Genomic DNA, 23,503 nt, shown 5'->3' with positions numbered 1-23,503 from the left:
AAGTCTCATCTTTATTGCTCTGCTAAAAGCAAGGATTACTAAGGTCATTAAACAGCATTGTATTTGTGATATGATTAGTCAGGTAGCAAAGTCCATTTGTCACCTGCACTAGCAAATTGAGTTAATACTACACTACGGGCTACGGGGACTGTATAATATCAACTTGATTACATCAAAAGCAGCTGCGAACTTGACACCTTACTGAATTTGTCGGCATTAATCGTTAGGCTTGTCACAAATCCATCAGGTTTACAGATAATTAGGGGTCTGCAAATGAATCTGGCTAAACAACCTTACCTTTTCTCTAATAATTAAGAAGCCTCTTCACTATGAAGAGCTGTTTTCTCAAAGAAGTTTGATGGCAGAAACAGGATTAGTGTACATGATATTTTCCCTTCCTTTCCCATCAATGTGAACCATTGCTATTCTACATCCGTCAGCCCACTTCTTCCCACAACTTCCTGGCTACCAAACAATCAATTATTTGACACAATGATACTCTAAGGGAAAACATAAAATCATCAGCCGTGAATGTAGCCTGCAATTTAAAGACGTAGGCACTGGTTTCTCAACATGCAAACAAAAAGTAAATACACAAGGTAAAGCAGAAGTCAAAAAAGGTTTGTGGTTCATATACTGTAAAGACCGCAGTACACACTGTATGTATCTCAGAACCCTGCCCGAACGTTTTGATTTGAAACACCACCTGAGTTCAGAGTTTTGTAACGAGGAAAATACCTTAAATGACTGGAAATATTACTGAATCTATATCTATCTATCTATCTATCTATTTATAAATATATAGCTTCCATATTAATTTTGCTTCACGAGGCAGCCCAATGGAGTAGGTTCTTGCCATGTAGTGTCGATGTACTGTAAACAATGGCTTGTTTGGCAATTTCTCCTGTTTGTTTTTGTAAATACACAATGCTGACAATGAATTGTGGTTTCTAGGTTTTTAGGTCAACAGGATATTGTGATACCTGTAACCCCTGCGTTTCTCTTTCTTCTACTACTTTGAATGAAACACAAGGCTGCTCTCCCACTTTAAATATTTTTTAACAGAACAGATGACTCAGCCATCAAGTCCTCTCAGCCATCACATTGCACCATTTTGATTAAGTATGCCAAATGTCGTGTAGAGGAAAGAATGGAAACACTATGCCTGCCAACTTTTGATTGACCATTAAAGCCAATGATGTATATGCCTGTCAAAAGAGAGACAATTAAATCAATATTGGGGGGAAAAAAAAGTCGCCTTGACGGCTTGTTTTTATGCAATGGCTGCCAGGACAGATTACCATGCGCCATCACGCCCCTGTCAACTTTCAAACCTTTTATTTAAAAAAATGCTGTGTTTAAAGGTGTAGCAGTGCATTTCTTCCACTATTATGGGCCTACCTCAGCTTTACCGTAAGTTCTAAGCATGTTTGTGTTAGATATTTACGCAAATGAATTTTTATCTGCTTAACTAAATAATACAAATCCAAAAATCTGAAGTTCAAAGCCTAGTTTCTGTGTCTCCTTATTAAATCCGTTTTATATCCTGCGTTTCAAAAATCTGTTTAAAATTCCATTACAGTATTTTGTTAGACTTCAGTTGTTATGCCCAACATCAAAGGCAGCTCCTCGTTAGTCCAAAGGTAGAAATCCCTGTCAGTCATTTACAATTGTTCAAAAATCTTACATACTGAGTCCAGGTCACCATAACATAACACTACTTCTTTTAACTTAGAATCTAAATGGATATGTGCCAAGAACTTCTATGATAACAGACATGATGTTTTTTTGTAGATAAACTGGTAGGCTAAAGTGATTTATTTTTAAATGTCTTTTATAAATGAAAATGCTCCTTAGTATTGCTCACTTTTTAAATGATTGAACAGATTAAACAAGTGTGTTGTAAGAGTGACAAAAATAGTATATGAATGATTTTTTCTTTTTTTTTAAACCAAAAATGAGAGACTAGGTCTCTAATTTTTTGTTTGCATCTGCACCTTTCATAATGTCTGAGAAATAACAGATAATGATGCTGCAGCTTCAAGAAAAACTTTAGTTAAGAATTTATTTAAAAAAAAAAAAAAAGTTGTCCTTAGAGTGGCTAAGCTGTCAGGGGCATGTGTGTTTCCATAGTGAGTGATTTATTGATGTTTATCAGGAATGAATAGATCAAAGGCTGTCAGATGACAGGCAATCAATCACGCATCAAATCAAGGATGCCAATCCTCTAATAAAACAGAAAAGAAGAAAAACCAGCTCCTGCCAGTTCTTTTAAAAAAAAAACAAGAGATTACACAAAAAAAATTCCCTCCCATATAAAACAATTATAGCTCACAAAAAAAAAAAAAACTCTTGGTGACTGAAGCTAAAATTATAAATGTAAAATGAGTATGCACCTACCTACCTACCTACCTACCTACCTACCTATCTATATATAGATATATATAGATATATATATATATATATATTATTATTTTTAGTTACTTGATATCAAACCACAAATGTCATTTAGTTCGTTTTTTTTTTTTTTTTTTTTTAAGACAATAACTTGTAAATAAGTGTAAACGGTTTGAGGTCTTAAAACTTTGTCTGGAAAGGAAACTATAGATAGAATTGCATTACAATCTAAATTGCAAATCATTCAGACTAGAGTCTTAAAAAGTCTGCTGTAATGGATAGAATGTAAAATAGCCTTACCTGCAGACCGCCTCGGTACTTGCTGCTTTCTCCTCGTCATAGTGCTGTTCAATAGTTTCCGCAGGACTTTTCATGCAGGAATAAAAATCAAGAGCGCTCAAAGAGAAAATGCAACTTTTTGTTTTTTCACAATGTGTCTCTTTGGGAGTTATTTGCAACCGGCTTTTGCGGAGGCGGTTGGTCACCGCTATTGAAAGTCAACAGAGAGATGTGACTGCTCTTTCAAAAAAAAAAAAAAAAAAAAAAAAAATAAGTATCTTGCAACAAAATCCGATATCCTCGATCTCTCGTTAAAATGTTTTAGGCATAACAGTATTCATAAATACAAACAAACGTGTTCGAAATAGTGTATATTTGACAGTCTCATAACGTGTTGATTTTCATAACAGATACATCTTCTCGGAACTTCTTTAATCTATGTCAGAAAATCTGAGATGAGAGGTTAGTTTCAGTCACTCCCCCTCTTTCATTGGAAAGATCAGAGTGAACAGTTATTACTTCGTATATCTTCCTTCGTCTTTAACTCCCACGGTAAAACTCCTCATTATGTTTAATTTCCGTATCAGTTGTCTTTTCTTAAAAGCACTGGAAACGAAAAACCAAGAGAAAAATAAACAGGCATTAGATGGTTAATGTCAGTCACTCCGCCACCCTAAAACAGATCAAACAGTCTCACAATCCGTGTGACTACTTTCTGTATATCTTTCCATTTGCGCAGCGGCTTGCTTGGTATTATTAAATTGTTTCTGCCGCCGCTCGGAGTACGTGTGAGCTTTTGCTCTACTACAGCTGAAGACGAAACAGTGAGAGAAACAGACATCCACTCTCCCAGAGAGATGGATATGAACTATTTTTTTCCACTAAACTCCTGGGAGTGATCCACAGTCTTGTCTCTTCAGTAAAAATGTAACACACATTCAGAATCCAGGAGGGTTTCAGACAGCCTCAACTGATAGACAGACACATCGAGTTGCTTTTCCTGTTCCACTCTTACTCCTCCCCTTGCTACAAACGTCACCCTGACAGTAAAACCTACCTGTCAATCTTTTTAATTGTCTTGTTTTTTTTTCTGCCTTAAAACTGAGCGACATGACAAAGGCAGATTTAATAGATCACTGATGTGGAAATTTTACTTAGAAATCTCAAAGACGTGTCTAGTTCTCGTTGCCATCATAATGTATTATTTATTACGTTACCGTACCATTTTGTTTTAAGTAGTGCACTAGCCCATCCCAATTTGTTTACTTGGTTATTGCTAAGTGAATATTTTCCAAGAGTAGGTTGTTTAACTCATGGTTGCATTTTCTAGCATGTTTTTTTTTTTTTTTTTTTTTTCCCGTTTTTGTTAAACTTGTTAACAAAAACTTTGCTTGGGAGCTTGTACAAAAATACAAATAAAAACCTAACACATTATTGTTTACTTTTGCTATGTTTGCCATTTTTCAAAATGTTCTCATATTCACAATATATTCGAACGGTATGTAGTTCAGTATAACTGTGCCTATGTAGTTTTCTTAGCAATGTCTTCCCAGAATTTTTTTTTTTTATTATTATTATTTTTAGTTAGCTATGTAAGGGGACAGTTTCATTGCTGTATGTTAGCCTACCATACACATGTAAACTATGGGGAATGTTCCTATTCCCACATTTGCATTTGATAATGGTATGGTGCAGATCAAATGTTCAGCTGTTGCAGTTTTATATTGGTCCCGTTTTCATTTCCTCCACCCGGTGGTAGCGGTGTAAATAACTCCAGATTGATTCGTTACACCTTACGAGGAAGTGAACATAGGCACGGGAAGAGGAGGGACTCTGAAGGCTAAAGCAACATAGTGTCACAGTATCAAGCCTTTGTACATTATTCATCGATTGCAAAAACCTAAATTTTAATAATAGGTTAAAATAGCAGATGCTATGCTTCTGCCAACCTGCATTTATAAACACACATTTTACATGTAAACGCTAACGGGAAAGCAGCGATAGGGAGCTAAATGCAATATTTACAGGAGAACTGTTCGTGAACTTCGCTCTTTTTTTTGTTTGTTTTGTTGTTGTATGTTGAAATCATGTCCATTGCCTTAGTTACTAGGAGAGTGTTTTTAGCAGTCGACGGAAAACTCAGGATTAAAAACGCAATTTTCGGATCAGGCTTAATTTCAGCCCCACGCCGTTCCATAGTAGACATGTCGTACTCCACTCACTTTATGGATTTTAAGGGTTCCTCCATACCTAGCTCCATGCGCAAGCTGGTTGTCACAAAGCTGAGCCCAAATTTCAGAGAAGCGGTCTCTTTGCAAACTGTTCCGGTTCCGACACCGGGGGATGGAGATTTGCTCATCAGAAACCGGTGAGTTTTGAGATTATATATATATATATATATATATATATATATATATATATATATATATATATATATATATATATATATATATATATTCTGCTTTTGAAGAATGGCATGAGTGATATCAATACAGCAATCATCACAGACAACTGACTACATACAGTACCTTGATTCTGTACTTGAACACGGGCGGAGAGAATTTGAAATGTTTCCACAACTACCTATTCATCTTGGAAATACAATCTTACCTCTTTTTCCCCCCCTTGCAGCCTACATTCCTGAGTTATTGCCAGTTGTAATCAAACCGATCGTTTATGCAGAATGAATGCTGAAGGGAGCTAATAACGTGGAAATATTTCCAAGTTCCGCCCCAACATCTGTCTATCCATCCATCTCCGAATCTATCTCTATCTGCCTGTCTCTGTTGATGTTTTGCTACGTCACTAACCTGCAATCAGAAGCTCGGTTGGAAGCAAAACTGGCACAAATAGACGCAGAGATTGAGAAATTGCTGTTTAGCGTTTGGACTGCAGAGCAAAACACATAATAAATACACCCTGGTTTCATCAACCCTTTTCAGAGATCCTGATTATATAATTGTATGAAGATTAATAATAATAATAACAGTAATAATAATAATAATAATAATAATACATCTACACTATTACACGAGTGACAGGATAGTCAAGTCTGTTTTGATAACCATCTTGCTTATGTTTTAATTTTGTAATATGACTAGCAAAAAGCTAGGGTACCCATTTGGAGAATTAGTTTGAGGATAATTTAATAATTTGGCGTTTTAAGTTAAGAGTACTACTTCGCTACACCGATTCTTATCAAAAATAATAATCGGTAGTTGGTTATGGAATCTGTGTTATAATACGCATACCCATTTATTTACGATTATTTGGAGTTAGGAAATAACTCCAAATTTTAGTCTCAGTAAAAAATGTTAACGCCTGTGTATTTCTTTGTCTCTAGAACATTATTGAAGCTGTTAGGGTATGGTGCCCATGCATGGTTAAACAAAAATTACATATACTAGCCATATTAACCCAAATGCGAAGGAAGGGACAAATGTAGTTCTTTAACTCTATGCAATTGCAGTATACTATAGATAGACTAATAATTTAATTTAAAGTTGGACCAGTTTACATTGTTATATAATTTAAACAAGTAATGTGTGAGATACGGGAATTGTTGAATGTTTTAAGTAGCAGATTGCTAAAACAGCAGATATAATATATATATATATATAGATATATATATATATATAATATATATAGATATATTATAGATCATATATATATAATATATATTCCACAGGAACTTAAGTAGTTTTTGCAATGGTACCAACATATTTTAAAATTTTCTATATGACGAAAAAAATAGTCAATAACTACCAAAATGTGACTTAATTTCGTATGTTTAAAAGGTTAACACAAGGGATACAAAATGTGATGTAAACTCTGTAGCACATTTTGATAGTTAAACTGAATATGCAATACCAATACTTCCAAGTGATATACGCAACCTTGCAGGTTGTTGCAGATCCTATAGAAGATGGTAAGGAATAAGCTGACATCGAGGCTTTGTTAAATGACAGTGTCTATTTATTTATTTATTTTTCTTTTCACTTTATAGACACGTGTTTATGTATTTATCCCAATATAAACTCTGTAGGCTGTAATTTTAAAAACTATAATAAATGCCGGGTAAATTGTTATTTCTATATGTTTATGTGTGGTATTAGCGAGCTTTCGAAAATGTGGACTTTAGGGTAAAAGATAGAACAAAGCCGACATCACATCAAATATTTTTGCAAACTGACCCGATCTTAACAAATAATTTAAACAGACAAAAGCGCACAGTGGTTTTCGTTACTGGTGGAGATGTGCTCGCTCAAAAACTTGTTGTGCAATTCAGAGCTGGTGCCAGGATTAGTTAAATTTGGGGTTTTGGTTTCAGTTAGATTTTTTTTTTTTTTCATAAAAAAACATAGATTAATTCACTTTATGCTTTTCAATCCCTAATGCAATTACATGGTTTATTTCACATTATCAGTGACGTTGCTCCATATTAAAATATGGCTCTATATTTATACTCTAAACATATTCCAGTAAGGTGTGTGTGTCCCAGGCCGACCTTTTTTTTTTTTTTTTTTTTTTTCTTTTTTTTCCACCAATGGAAATATACCTAGTGTTTACTATTCTGTAGTTTTGATCCAAAACATTGTGAACCATGTTTGTTTTGGCTAATAATGCGAGCTATTTGCATTCATTTTTACATTTTCGGCAGAAGTTGTAAAATGATCCATTCCTTTGAGGATATTTTTGAGTAGGATATACGTTTTTGTCCATAGCAAAATGTAAATAACGACTGCATTTAACACAATATAGTCAGTTGAAGAGTTTTAACTGTACTTGTAATTGTTGAAACAGTTCACTTAGCCTATTACATGCTATTTCAGCTATTTTAAGTTTGCTTTATCTGAAGTCAGAAATATATATATATATATTTAATACACACACACCATATGAATATACATTAGCAGAGTATTGGCTCACTTGCAAGCAGAATTGCCTGATAATTAACTCTGTTTCTAAATCTAAAAAAAGACAATATTTTTCAAATGTAAATTGATAAACCTACAGATTCTACATGTGAGGGCCACCTGTTCTCAAACTGTTTACTGGCCACTTGTTGGCAATCAAGCGGAATGCAAACAGTTTAAGGTAATAGGATTACTAGTGTGTCTGTAATTTGGTACTTTTTACATTAAAATAATCTGAAAGTAAAGTGGTCTAGTAAACAGGTGTGCCTGTTGAGAATAATAGGGTGTCATTTGTTAGCAATGCAGCCAATCATGAGGCTATACCTATACATTTCTTTCAAAATTAAGGTAAAAGTAAGTCGTGATGTTGATGCTAGAAGAAGAAAAAGAAAAGTTAGACAGAATGACACAAAGTGGATATCAGCACGACATCAAAAAGACAAAAAACAAGGAAAACTATGGATGTAGAAGACTGTTTTAACAAGAAACAGTTTATGACCGTTGAGTGCAAATATTCCCATACTCCTATGCATTGCACTGCTTTTTTTATACATCACCCTGCTCTGAAAGTAAATCCATTCAGCTTCAGAACCTTGGGAAGACTGGGGAGGGCCAACACGAATTACCTCTGCCGTATTATCCCCAAACAATTGCAAGGTCACTTCAACGTTGCCAGAAAAAAGAATAGATTTCATTTGCATAAAAGATGTAATGTCCTGCTGTTTAAAAAGTAATACCAATCTTGGTATGCTGCAATTACCATACAGAATTACAAACGTTTTCATGAAGCTTTTTCAGATGCATGGCCCCAGGGGGGAAATACTGGTACAGTGTCAATAACAATTGTACATATGCTTCAGCAGTAAGTTACTATGATACAATATTGCAATTTTTGTATATTTGCCTATGTTACAGTGAGAATAGTTATGCCTAAAAAGCAGATAGTCTCAACAAAGGCAATTTTGAGCTGCTAGCGGTAACCCTTAAAATTGTTTTTTGACTGAAACATACCAGTACTGGCAATGTCACTTCAGCCTTTCTCTTTCACAGTTTTGCCAAATAGCGTCTGGCCATCCATCCATCTTTGCCTGTCAAACTCTACACGATAACTGGCTTCATGTTGCACAATTCATTACAAAGTGGCCACAAGTAACTTAATTCATTGAAGACAGCAGCTGAACCTATTAATTTACAGGTGGGAGTGGGTGAAAGCAGGACAAATACAAAACTAAAACAATGTGAAATGTCTTGAAAACTATAATTTACAATTACTTAATTCTATAGTCTGATTTGTGTGTGCACCAGGTAATTAAATCAGAGGGGGAAAACTGCAGTATACTGCAAAGTGTAGTAAATAAAATGGGTCTGTAGATACAAGGGATTTTAATGTTCAAAAGGCAAAAGACATAACTTTACATCAAAGAAACATGCACAAAACAAAGATAAGCACAACCGTAAACTTTCACACCTATCAACATTCACTTTAAGTAAATGAAACAAAAAGATATTGTCAGAGTGCTTTAGTTGCTGCTAGTCCTTTCAGTCTTTGCTTAGGTAGCACTGTTCTTACAAGGACTTCATTCACTGTCTCTCCAGTGCACTTTCTTAGGTAATTTTCTTATTGTCTGGTTGACAGCCTTCAATTCATATGAATAATAACTGGCAGGTACTTAACATCAGTCCTATAAAAGTGCCTTTTGTCATCCACTGCTTTCTTTGTTTTCTACAGAATAATTTTCCTGCAGACAGCACATGAAATATTACATGTTGTTTGAAGCCTGTCTAACTTTACAGCTGTCTTGCTTTTACTTTCATTTAGAAAATTCATTTTGTATCGAAATTTGTAGGTGGCCTGAAACTTTTGCACCTGGTTTCTCTTGGATATGTAAAATTAAGGCAGGTTTACAATTTTAGTGACTGCAGAAAGGTACACTGATTGGAAAATAAAGCTCAAGGATATACCCCTTGAGATACTGCATCTCCAAATGACTCTAAGAGGCAACACCCAGCACACCAAACCTCTCCCAGTTTACACAAATAACATTTCATCGCCTATAGTAAATGTAGGTAATTCACTGTGAAGACAACAGTGAATCAGCAACAGCCAGTGAAATCCGCTTGTCTTCTAAATTAAAGTTCAACAGACTGTCAACCTACAAGGCTCTGTACACCTAATTAAACGATATACAGTGACATTGGAGTACTGTACTGTAGTACTACAGCAAGCACTTGAAAACAAATACACTGTTAAACCTAACTAGCTGATCTGTTTTGAATCTGACAGAAATCACTCAATGCTCCATCTGAATTAAGGTTTTAAAACTTTGTTAAATTATGTATGCTTGAGTGTTTTATATATATATATATAGGGGGAGAGAGAGAGAGAGAGAGAGATATGTGATATAAAAATGTGAATGGCAAGCGGTTTGAACATTTAACTGATAAAGCACCCCTTTCTCCAGCCTAATTGGCATACTTTAATTACAAGTAAAATACCAGTAGCACTTGTCCTCTTTATATGCTGCTGGATGTCATTGCATAGTTGCCGAAAGAATTTAAAATTGTATTAACTGTTGTTAATAAAATCTAGGATAACACAACTGAAATTAAAAATATTTTTTAAAAAATCATTTGAAATCCATCACAAAAGATTAAAAAGTAATTTTGGATTAGTTCGCAAATCTTGTTAAACAATACATTTTTTGGTGTTGCAGTGCCTTGTGTCAGAATCACAGCTAGAATTTTCCAAGGGAGTAAAATGTAATACCAAACTAAACTCAAATGTCAGGATCTCAAACACTCAATTTGATAGTGATTCTTTGCATTACATACAGTATTTAATATATAAAATGGAGAGAGAGAGAGAGATATATATATATATATATATATATATATAATATATATATATATATATATATATATATATATATATTAATATATACGAATCTAAATGGCTTATTATTTTGCTTATATAGAATAAGAACACTATCACAAGATTTTAAATTTATATGCATGTCAAGTTTACACACTACTGTATTTGCTTCAGTTTCTTTTTACATTTGTGTTATTATACTTTAAGTGTGGCCTGCCAGTACAAATGCATCTCACAATTTCTTTTTCATGTTTTTTCTTTTCTTTTGTTGTTTTATTTTAGATTTGTTGGCATCAATGCGTCTGACATCAATTATTCAGCTGGCCGTTACGACCCTTCAGTTAAGCCTCCATTCGATGCTGGTTTTGAAGGAATTGGTGAGGTAGTGGCACTGGGACTCAGTGCCAGCGCCAGCCACACAGTGGGTGAAGTCGTGGCCTACATGGGAGATGGTGCTTTTGCTGAATACACAGTTGTGCCTGCCAAAAAGGCGGTACCTGTGCCCTCGGCAAAACCTGAATTCCTCACCTTGATGTTGAGCGGAGCCACAGCTTACATCAGCCTGAAAAAGCTTGGCGCGCTGTCTGAAGGGGAGAAGGTTTTCGTGACAGCAGCAGCTGGAGGCACAGGGCAGTTTGCTGTGCAGTTTGCCAAGAGAGCTAAGTGTCATGTAATCGGAACCTGCTCCTCTGATGAAAAGGCTGGCTTCCTGAAATCTATAGGCTGCGACCGCCCCATTAACTACAAAACTGAGGACATCCGGGAAGTCCTCAGGAGGGAGTACCCAAAAGGCTTGGATGTGGTCTACGAGTCCGTCGGTGGGGAAATGTTTGACCTCGCCGTCAACCGCATGGCCACCAAAGGCCGGCTAATTGTTATTGGGTTCATTTCAGGCTACCAGACGGCCACTGGACTCAAGCCTGTAAAGACTGGGAGTTTGCCTGCAAAGTTGCTCCAGAAGTCTGCTGGCATCCTTGGGTTCTTTCTGCCTCACTACCTCTCTGAATACAAGGTGGCGATGAAGCACATGCTGGAGATGTTTGAGAAAGGTGAACTAGTATGTGAGGTGGATCTGGGTGAGATGACTCCAGAGGGCAAATTTTTTGGTTTAGAATCTGTGTTCCGTGCTGTAGATTACTTGTACTTGGGTAAAAACATTGGGAAGATTGTGGTTGAACTACCTCACCCCATCAGCAGTAAATTGTAAGCTTACAATAGCAGTTGAAATTGGAAATACAACCAGAGAGAAAAAAATCACTTCAAAGTGATTCTGGAAGTGCCTAATTCATGCATGAGTGGTAAATTTACTGGAGAATGTGTTTGACCTTAAAGATTAAAATGTTAGAAAAAATCAGTTATTATGAAGTGTAAAAATTTAAATCCATGTATCCTTGTACTATATTACAATACTGTACAATAGCGAGATAAGTGAGATTGTATAAAAGCTGGTATATGGAATCTGAAATAAAACGTATTTTCATTTAAAAATAGTATTAATTTTAAAGGATATTATTAAAATATAAGATTTGTTAAACATTTAGTGAGTTTCTTGTCCATCAATATTTAGTGAAAATTTGACACTAACAAATTTGGCACTGCATGCTGTATATTAGGGTTCAGCTGTTAATGTTGATATTTGCTTTGTTTTATGTGGGAACTACTTGTCCACACGCCTGAGTTATTTAAACAACAACAAAAAAAAAGATATTACAAAGCTTTAAATAAATAACTTACAGTGTTTAGGTTTAGTATTTTGGGCAGGTTTCCGAGTGACTCACCTGGTAAAAACACATCGACGTGGTTTGCTGAATGAGTCATACAGTCAGGGGAATGCAGGCTTGTGTCCTGGCTGTGCAAAGTCGTCAATCTCCGCTGGGGATTCCACAGGGAACGTCGCACTGGCACTGGTGATCCCATGGTATAAGGTGGCAACATTGTCAGTGATTTGTTTCACCTCGCCATGCTACAGTAGCCCCTACTTGTCAGGCCTGGCGTGCTCAAATTAGACACCTGCAGAGTGGGCCTATGTCTTCCAGGGCCAGGTAGCTCATTGACATCCACTGTTGGGCTCCTGGGCAGAAAGAGGTAATTGGCTTCATCGTGGGAGCAGAGGACACCCGCTGACCTTAAGTTTTCCTGAGATGTTGAGGGGATTGTTGCGATTTAGGGAACATAATTGGGCATTCTAAGTTGGGGAGAAAACGGGGGTTAAAATATTGCAATAACAATCTTGAAATATATTAACCACCTTTTAATTCTCACTTTGCAATATGACCTCTAAACTTTTCTTTTATCAGGGTTCATCTTGTGTATCTGTAGAGGATCCTTCTGTTCACTCTACTTTTTCACAAAGCATGCCCTGTTGACAAACCAAGTTGTTTGTATTCCCCAAAGGTAGTTTTAGATGAAGGGATACATGCTTTCTCTCTTATTGAAATCTGATTAGGTCACTCTGTGAGTCAAACAAGGGTGATACTTCTACAATTTGCACAGTTGGAGGTTAGAAAATGATCCTGCTCACAAAGCAAACACAAATGATGTTTTTACTATAGTGACACAATGTTGGTAGGAAACATATGTGTAGAGATATGCAGTTCCTAATTCTCAGAAATTAGAAAAACATATCAAGTATTGTAAGAAAAGGCTCTTCAGCCCAAGGAGAACTTTCCCATGCTAGTAGATTATTTGCCCCATTTATGGGAACCTAATTTAATAGTGCCTCTTACATTCTGATCTAGCTACCTACTTAACCATTTGGAGCACAATACTTTTAAAATTTAACAAACAACGTTGCTGTACTTTATAAACGAACTACTATATATATATATATATATATATATATATATATATATATATATATATATATATATATATATATATATATATTTTTTTTTTTTTAACCTTTCTTGAATTGCTTCCAGGACCTTTTAGGCTAGTACCTTGGAATTAGGAATTTTCTTTTTCATTCCTGCTTATCCTAAGTAAATGAGGGAGCACACTCTTTCCACACTTCATTGATAACTATTTACCAGTAGACAATTCCATGGAATGGTAGTAATGTAATATAACCATTCCATGAATTAAGGGTATCAAAAAACTAGGCAAGGCCACTCTATTGTAACTAGTGAAGGAAGCACGATTCCTATGGAATTAAGTACACCTGAAAGACCATTCAAGGAGGTGCATGTCTTTTAGGTAGACAATTGACAGAAAAAAACAATATATTACCCAGATCTGGAGTGACTGAAACAATAAAATACAAATCAAACAAAGAATTATGTAGGTTACACACATCAGACCCGGTCCACTTCTGAAACAGAAGTTTATAGGGAGTTTTATGGGAAGGGGAAGGGGGGATTGGCGAGTTGTGTGTATTTGTCTGTGTATGACTTCCCAGCTTCCTGCCCTCGATACCCTGACTGTCATCGGGGCCCAACACTGAAGGTGAACCTCTGCTGGAATCCCTTGGCCAACAATTGAACTCTATTCTAACACAGACTTGGTACCTGCCTGGTGAAATTCTATTTTAAGTAGGTGGTTAACTCTTTGACTTGACACAATAACTTTTTAAGCATACACAAATCCAAGTGCTACATTGATCTAAATGGATAAAAGTTGGATAAAGGTTCTTACCCTAAATAAGGAAATGTAAAGATTTGCATAATACTTCATTACTAGTTCAGACATATCTCCTGTTGTAATTAGGGAGGTTGCAAACTTGGGTAAGTGGTTATTTATTTTAGTAAATGATTACTTGAGTATAAAATTAGGGATGATTTTTTTTTTTTTTTCACTTTTCACAGCATGTCCAAGTACACTTTATCCTCACCATAAGACTGTAATACAATTTTTTATAAAGACAATATAGTTATAATGGCCAGATTAAGAGGCAATGCATTGGAATTTGTACTTGAGGCTTTTCTCATTCTAAAAAGGCCCACAGTTCTTTACAGTACCTTTTTTCTCAAGCATGATAACAGCTTCATTTTATTAAGCAATACAGTACACTAAACAGTAAAAAAAAAAAAAAAAAAAAAAAAAAAAAAAGTTGTTTAGATAACCAAATCACACATTATATCATTTAATTTTATAAATATGGAACCAAAATTGAAAAAAAAAAATTAAATTAAGCAATTAAGTCACTGGCCCTCGTGCCATGCTGTATTTAAAACAATTAAATGACACCTGTGTTTTTATTTGGGTAATGTTGCCAATTTATTCTAACTGTGAACATTGTATTCCTCCTCAGAGTCCATACACTAAATGCCTAAATAATGATTTGTTACATATGTGACCTTGTCCAAGAACTAGCTACCCTTACATCCTTCCGTGTTGATTTTGCAAATCTGGGCTTTAACTCTTGTCAAATTAATGAAGCCTCTGAAATCTTTTCCTTCTTTCTCCTTTTCATTTCTAGAACAATAGTCAGTTGAAAATGTTCACTGGTATGCCTACATCTTATCAATCAGGCATCAGCATAAGTCTGTGGCTGCTTCTTATTTAATAAAGAGTCCTGCAGAAAGTACCTCAAAACATTCCATGTAACAAGTGTGCAATATCCTTTGTAGAGTACAGGACTTTTTATTGTGTGTGTTTTTAAGCAGAAGATGCTGGAAGCCTGACAAATTATATTATTTAAGACAGATGACTGCCTGAGGGACCTGTAGTTTTGGCTTCCTGTTTCTGGCTTTTATTTCAGTAACATTTGTGTTTAGCACAGGATGTGTACCCGCGCTGTGCTTTAACCCCCTTTCACTGTTTCTGTCAAGTCATAGTCATTTTTCTGCATGTCTCAGTGCAGCCTAGAAATCCTTGTGGAGTTTGCTGCCACATATATGTCTGACAAGGATTTTTCTTTCTTATACTTATATTATGCACCTATCATGCTTAACCAAGCAATCACGGCGCTGTGCTTTTATTTCAGTATCCTGGAGCCCGTTTCACAAAAGCAATTTGCGACGATTGGCAATCGCAGACACCTCGCAAATAATAATAAAAACAATGTGTTTCATAAAACTTTCGCAGGGCTGCGACATCGCAGATATCCAAGAACCCTACGACTGACAGAGAGCAGCCGCAAGTAGCAATTTACATCGCAGGTCGTGTTTTAGGACCTACTATGGCGCTCATAGCTTACTGTGGAACTGTACACATTATTGAACGTATTTCTCTGTAAAAAATATTCTGATGACAAGATGAAATTGTCTCTGTATTTTAAAACTCCACCAACCACACCACACACAGTGTGCATATATGTTTTAGATATATACAAAAGGTTTAAATCATTACAAAACAAAATGATTTATTTAATGACGTGTGACCCGAAGTTACGTGGGTAAAAAATAACAGTAACTGAAGCAATGTCAAGTTGTAAAAACAAACACGGTTTATTTATTAAATACAATCATATACCAGAAGTTTATTCAGCATGATAATAGCATTATTGGGAAGATTACATTGCTTTAAACTGGCGGCAATGCCGTGCAGCAATTATTACGTGAATAATAATAATAATAATAATAATAATAATAATAATAATAATAATAATAATAAGACAAACAAAGCTACAGTTACAGCTACAGTTCACCGCAGCAATAACAAAGGTTTTTTGTGGCAGCAGCAGCAGCCACCTCCATGGTATTACCTGCCCACACTTTTAAATAATAAGGCTAAACGCAGCTTGCTTATCAGGAATGCTCTACAGACTAATCAAAGTGTCAAGGTAGCGAATGTGCTTAGCTGGCTATATAGGTTTCGTCCAAAAGCCCATTTTCAGCTGTGTAGAAAGAAAAGTAATCACAGATCAGTACACCTTTTCCTTAAATACGTTTGCTTCGTAACGAAATATACTACGGTGTTTCCCTTGTCTGGTGAAATTATATATATACCGATAGCAAATGAAATTCTACACATTGAATTATTTTATTTATGTATTATTTTTCTCAATAACAGTCATCGAAATTCAGTGCTTACCCGGCATATTAACACCCTGCCTCTGCTAACGAATGATTGGACAGCTGTCAGGTCTTTCACTTTCCCTTTGGCTACTCTATCCTTCAATATTCATGCAGAATACAGTGAACGCCCTCTGCTTAGTTATGATTGGACAACTGCGTAAAACTTGGCAGATATTTGACTCTCCTATTGGTTAAATTTACAGTCAGCCTCTGTAACTGAAACAGACACAGTTTTTGCCCCACCAAGCTAACTTACGATTGGGCTACCGCAGAGACAATGCAGATATTCAATTGGTTGATCGTATTGCAGTTGTAGAGTACGTACAAGCACAGCATAAGCGGGAAGCGCTGTCAACAGACTGCTGTGGCGCTTTTGTTGGAAAACGTGTTTAAAGCTTTCTTTATTTTCCCTGCGCTACGATCTATAATTTATGAACAACTGCCGCGGGCACCACTTTGAGGACCACTGCAATAGAAGAACTTCAAAGTACAGCCTGCCACTTTACAGCTCCAAATCTTTTTCGACAGAGAGGTTTGGTTCCCTTTCAATTCGAAGATGACCTCCAGTACTTTTGGGATATGCCTGTTTGTCAGGTATTTGCACACCATTTTATATCAAAGCTGCTGATAGGCCTCTCCATGGAGGGATGTTCTCGGTCCCTCCTCCTCGGTAATAAATAGTGACTGCACAGCGACTTCAGTCTCTTTTGGCTTTCACGAACAGGTAGGTGGGGTGAATATAACACTAACCTCTTCTGTTTGTGTGATTGACTCTTTTAAGAGTTTTGTCTCGAATATTTCCTGTAGTTCCCTTGCAATTTTATTGCTGGAAGTCGGCTTGCCACTTCCCCGGAATCAGACTCGGCAGCTGAAGGCTGAGTTAACGCTACGCAACTGCTTTTCATTATATATGTATTAATTAGGGCTCGCAAAATTTTGGTAATGGTACTTGCCCTTCGGGCGGTCCATTGTCGACATTTGGTTGTCCAAAAAATGTCAAGTTGCCCATAATTGACCTATGGACTGATTTGTACAAAGCACACTGTACTCAATATAGGTACAGTATCTCATGGTATCTCACGCCAAGGAAATGCATGTTCATGGATTAGGGAGTGGTTAACATGTAGAAAACAGAAAGTACTGATTAGAGGAAAAACCTCAGAATGGAGCGAGGTAACCAGTGGAGTACCACAGGGATAAGTATTAGGTCCTCTGCTATTCCTAATCGGCATTAATGATTTAAAATCTGGTATAGTAAGCAAATTTGTTAAATTTGCAGATGACACAAAACTAGGAGGAGTGGCAAACACTGTTGCAGCAGCAAAGGTCATTCAAAATGATCTAGACAAGATTCAGAACTGGGCAGACAATGGCAAATTACTTTTAATAGAGAAAAGTATAAGGTACTGCATGCAGGAAATAAAAATGTGCATTATAAATATCATATAGGAGATACTGAAATTGAAGGAATCTATGAAAAAGGTCTGGGAGTTTTTGTTGACTCAGAAATGTCTTCATCTAGACAATGTGGAGAAGTTATAAAAAAGGCCAACAAGATACTCGGATATACAGTGAAAAGTTATGATTTTAAATCAATGGAAGTAATGTTAAAAGTGTGCAATGCATTAGTAAGACCTCATCGTGAATACTGTGTTCAATTCTGGTCAACTCACTACAAAAAGGATATTGCTGCTCAAGAAAGAGTGCAAAGAGCAGTGACCAGAATTATTCCGGGTTTAAAAGGCATATCATGTGCTAAAAGAATTGAATCTATTCAGTCTTGAACAAAGAAGACTACGTGGCAATCTGATTCAAGCATTCAAAATTCTAAAAGGTATTGACAATGTCGACCCAAGGGACTTTTTTTCGACCTGAAAAAAGAAACAAGGACCAGGGGTAACTAATGGAGATTAGACAAAGGGGCATTCAGAACAGAAAATAGGAGGCACTTTTTTTACACACAGAATTGTGAGGGTCTGGAACCAACTCCCCAGTAATGTTATTGAAGCTGACACCCTGGGATCCTTCAAGAAGCTGCTTGATGAGTTTCTGGGATCAATAAGCTACTAACAATCAAACGAGCAAGATAGGCCGAATGGCCTCCTCTCATTTGTAAACTTTCTTATGTTCTTTTATACTTTTTCAACATCAAAATTCCATAGTTTTTCCAGATTTCCATTTTTTTTTTTTTTTACCAGACTTGTGTTTTAGTTAGTTTCTACTAGTTTTTTGATAGTTATCCACATAGATGGGCAGCCGCAGAGCATTATAGCTTTTTGATCCAGAGCAGAAGTTGCTCCTGGTTTTCTAAAAGTTTTTGTCAGAATCTGGAGGTGCACATCTAGCAAGAGACAATGCAGGTATACAAAAGAGAAGTAAGATATAATCTAATAAATGTCCAATATTTGAGAACGATGTTGCATTATTTACAAAAAGAATATACAAAGTTGTATTCTGCAAGCATAGTTGTACCAAAATAGGATAGTATAATGGTACCAATAGTATATTAAAACCAGACCATTTGGCACAAGTATACTTGCAGTATGTTACTTTTTTGTAAGGGATGATATTGGATTCTGATCCAAACTTCTTTACACCCTCTGTTAAATGTTGAACACTATGGGTAATGAAAAATAACAAAAATGAAATAACAAATGTGCAAGTGTTGTGTGTTGAACACAAGTCAAATACTTAATACTGTACACCCTCGCTATAGCAACCCTGTTTGGGTCCAAAGCCTTTTGTTCGCTACAGTAAAAGGACAACCCAAAACGAACAATATAAGCTTCTGGAGTAAGTTAAGGAAGTCACCTTGGATAAAGGATAAACTATTAGACTGTTTTATTCTTTGATTTTCTTTATTATTACAGTATGCACTACTAGCACTAAATAATAATAATAATAATAATAATAATAATGAGACTGTGAATAAAGGTAGAATTATAAGTACAGTACCTATCTGTGGCTTGCTGCATCCAGTATTCTGGCTATATCCTATTCATTGAAGAACACAGTCTATCCCCCCCCCCCCAAAAAAAAAAAAAACGCAAATATTAATTGAAATCTTGGTTCCTTATTTAAAAAAAAAAAAAAAAAAATGCTTTGCCATGCCGGTTGCATAGAGCTGTACGAGTCAACATCAGCAGCAGTTTTTTTTTTTTTAAATCAGTTTTTAGTCATATAATTAAGGCCATATAATAGGATATATATATATATATATATATATATATATATAAATATATATATATATATATATATATATATATATATATATATATATATAGCGGCTGATGGTTTGGACACTAGATTGTTGCTGCACTCAGTACAATAAGTTACAAGCAAGCACCATACATTTAAAATAAAATTACTGGTACATTTTATTAATCACATTAAAGAAATGAAAAAAAAGCGATGTTAACATGCTTCGTGCTAAATCTGAGTCAGTGATAATAAATGGGAAATAACGTTAACAATTTTATAAAGGTAACAACAAGATAACAAAATGTGAATCATGGTGAGCAGAGCAGAGTACAGTAGCTTGTAATTCCAGTCTGTAACTTTGTTTAAAAAGTCATAGCCTTTGCGGGATTTGGTCACAAGCAATGTGTACGTCACCCCGGAAATCACTCAAGCATTACCAATGAAATACATTGATCCCTCTAAACGTGCTTTACCAGGATGATCTGTGAGTGGAATCTCGATTGGAAATCACTATTTGATTAAAGCACAGAACGTTATATTATTATAAGTAAAAAAAAATCGGATTGCCTGTTGGGCAAGCAGCCAAAAATAACACGTTGTTCGACAGTTTTTTTTGGTTGTCCCGGAACGTTGGGCTAGCGATTTTGCAAGCCCTGTGATATATATATCTTCAACAGCCTACATTGCGTAGCGATCGTAATATGCTTTCTAAGCCTGACAAGTGCGGAATAAATGGACCGCTAAGGGTTAATCAACTCACCCATAAAGCTATGGTTAGATATATTTAAAAAGTTTCTTCTTCTCTGTCGCTCTTTTTCTCTCTTCTCCAGATCTGTAGGTTGTGCCACCCCACTGCAAATGACATGCTGCAATGGCCATGTGCTGCATGTGATGCAGACGCCATCTTAAGTGCTCCACTCCGCTGTAGGCTTCATGCTGCACTGGTTGTATGACTACACGGCAACTGTCTGTAGGCTATACTCCACACCATTGCAAGCTACGCGCTGATCCTGGTTCTGTGACTGCAAGCAACCCAGACACAGACACACAGCCCAGTGCTTTGGTGCTTTGCCCTCGGTACTTGGTGCTTAGTGCTTTGGCACCCCAGTGTCTGTTGCTCGACGTCCGCAGTACCCTCAGGTCCTCCGTGCCTCAGATCCTTGGTGCTTCGACGCCTCAGCGCCCTCAGTGTTTAAGCACATCCTGACGTCGGTGGCTTCGTGCCTCGGTGCTTCGGCATCCTTGGTACCTCGAAAGGCACACACCTCAGTGTTATGCCCCTGCGCGCCATAGCCTCGGTACCTCTGTGCTTCGACACCCTCGGTGCCTTGAGGAAAATACGCCTCGGCACTTTGATGCCTTCAAGGCTTGTAAGCAGTGCGCTTTGGTGCCCCGACGCCTGATAGCCTTGGTACCTTGGTGCCTCTAGGACTATACGCCTCATCGCTTCGACGCTTCAAGGTCTTTAAGCCTTGTGCTCCAGTACCCTCAAGACCCTTGGGTCCCTGCTGCTCCATAGGTTCGGTATCTCGGTTCTTCGACACCCTCGGTGCCTCGAGGACTCATCGCCCCAGCGCTTGATGCCTGCGACGCTCTACAGCTCCCTACAACGGTGTCCTGTGTTTTTCAGCACCCTCGACCCCAGTAGCCAGGAGCTTCGGTGCTTTGACACCCTCGGTGCCCCAGGGCCTCAGCACCTCGGTGCCTTGAAGCCCTCGAGGCTATTCAAGCAAGTCGCTGAAGACAGGGAAACAAAAGATACCATTGTAAATTAACACCTGACACAATGCAAGAATGAATTAGTTACATAATCTAGAATTACAATGTTGCCATATTTATCACTGGTAACATGCATAACTACCAGTCATAATGGCTGCGTTTCAGCTCTGAACTGTGTGTGAAAGGATAGACACATGTCTGCTATATAATTCCATAAAAGCTAAAGATATGTGTCAAATATGTGAGGGGGAACCCAGAACTTGGAACCTGTGTTTGATCTCTACATGTGTCTCTTCTGGAACAGCACAAAGCTATTGTTAAGACACCAAATCTCACCTTACGAAACTGTTCTACAATCAAAATGCCAGTTCTGTTTCAACCACACTCCACCATCAGCATACAATTGCCTTAGTTGCCAGAATACTATCAGGTACTGCACCTGTAAAAAAAAAAAAAAAAAAAAAAAAAAAAAAAAAAAAAAAAAAAAAAAATGGACAAGCATCCCAAAAAGTCCTTCATGCAGGATTGGCACAGGTACCTTATTAGTGACTGCCAGCAAAGTATTGGACTATACCATTATATAGTGTGAGTAACGGTTCCTGTTTTGCCTACCACCATGAGCCACTTAAAAGTGCTGGCGACTATGCAGAGGCTTGGTGAGCACCATTTTTCAGGCGGTTCGAGAAACGGCAATGCTCGGCCTAAGCCCTGGTGTACAAGCCTTCCCTCAGCGTGCTAGTATTTTTTTGACCTAATTGCGAATCTAAGTAAACTAATTAATCACAGCTGCCCAATCACAATGACAGGGTTAGAGAGGTGACATTCTCCAAAATCTCCAATTTGGTTTTTAATCCCCATAGCAATTTAGTTCCTGAATATCTAAGTTTTCCCTGTATACGCTCCAAAACATAGTCAAGGTTATTGTGCTGGCTTTCAATATTTATGATTTCTCTTACTGGCGTTCCAAAGACTTTTTCTTTAATCAAAAACAAACCAGGCCTGACAAGCAGAGTGGTCATTGTGGCACTCGTTTCATGAGAATAGGGAAGTAACTTTATTAATCAACAGTTCCTGATTAATTGTTTTAAAGTGTCATCCATACATTTTCTTTCAATTTAATAATCCTTGCCGAAAACTTAACAATATCCCCAGTGATTTGAGTTTTATTGAGGGCTAAGCTTGTGGAGAGGCAGTGACACAAATAGCTCAAGTGAGCTGAGACACCTCCATGGACAGTCTTCACAGAGCTGACAGTTATGAAATACAATTATCAGTGTGATCTGCTTAAGAATTCATCATCAGCTCCTGCCTTCTGAAGAAATCCTGAAAAAAAAATCGCCAGACATACAAAGGAGCCCAGCTGATAAGGAGGCATCATTTTCCTCCAGCCTTAAAACTGTAATTTGAAACAAATTATTGTGTGCCTGAAGCTCATTGGATTACAGTTAGCATTATATTATAATTTTGTAAGCATAAATCCTTTGAATATATATTTTTTGAAGAATAACTGAATTAGGGATGCATGCAAAGTATCTAAGCACCAATTAAACTCAGACATAAAAATAAAATTAAACAAATGCACTGTGCCAAGAAAAGGTTAGTCCAATTCTTAGAAAAAAAGACAAACATAGCACAGTTTCTATTACAAATAAAGGTACTATTACTACAGTCTTACCAACAACCTTCGTTCTTTTTTAGCTTTAAAAATAATTGTGCCATACATGAGTTAACCCCTTGATTCCCGAGTTCTGTTTAAAAAATACATTGCTGGTATGAATAAAGGGAAAGTCATAAAGCAGCTAACGATATAAACATTGCCACTTGCTACATTAAAGTATTGCTGACTTTAAAATGGTGCCATAGTTTTAAAAATATAAAGATGTACAATTTAGCCCGTAATGCTTGAAAACAACTCGCTTCTAAAACATTTCTGAAAAGCAGAACAGAGAAGACTTTAGTAGATAGTCACAAATAGCTGTACTGTGCTAACCAATACTTAAAAATCTGTCCATCTTTTTAACAATATTTCTTTTTTATTATTATTTTTAAATTATTTATCTATGAAGTCAACAATGGAAAATGTTACATACCATCCTGTGGCAGGGTGATTGCCCTGCACAATGGTAAATTAGTGTTGGTGTGATTTATGTGTGGGAATGGGT

At 36.6% G+C, this 23,503-nt stretch overlaps 2 protein-coding genes across 2 annotated transcripts in view; one reads left to right on the top strand and one right to left on the bottom strand.

The window, feature by feature from the left end:
• The window catches only part of LOC121313321 (teashirt homolog 1-like), a 36,650-nt gene extending 31,068 nt beyond the window's left edge, over positions 1-5,582 (bottom strand). The window contains exons 1-2 of the mRNA XM_041245723.1: positions 5,287-5,582; positions 2,698-3,282 (exon numbers count right to left, since the gene is read on the bottom strand). Coding sequence (XP_041101657.1) covers positions 2,698-2,737 — 40 coding nt within the window. The 5' untranslated portion in view covers positions 2,738-3,282; positions 5,287-5,582. The remainder of the gene's footprint in view (positions 1-2,697; positions 3,283-5,286) is intronic.
• LOC121313322 (prostaglandin reductase 3-like) lies at positions 4,381-11,938 on the top strand. The gene is made up of 2 exons (XM_041245724.1): positions 4,381-5,044; positions 10,747-11,938. The coding sequence occupies exons 1-2, from the start codon at positions 4,764-4,766 to the stop codon at positions 11,669-11,671; spliced, it is 1,206 nt and encodes a 401-aa protein (XP_041101658.1). The 5' UTR covers positions 4,381-4,763; the 3' UTR covers positions 11,672-11,938.
• The last annotated feature ends 11,565 nt before the right edge of the window (positions 11,939-23,503 follow it).

Source organism: Polyodon spathula, chromosome 3 (genome assembly GCF_017654505.1).
Source record: "Polyodon spathula isolate WHYD16114869_AA chromosome 3, ASM1765450v1, whole genome shotgun sequence".
Classification (NCBI taxonomy): domain Eukaryota; kingdom Metazoa; phylum Chordata; class Actinopteri; order Acipenseriformes; family Polyodontidae; genus Polyodon; species Polyodon spathula.
Note: the sequence above shows the minus strand (reverse complement) of the source record. Positions and strands in the feature narration are given on the sequence as shown.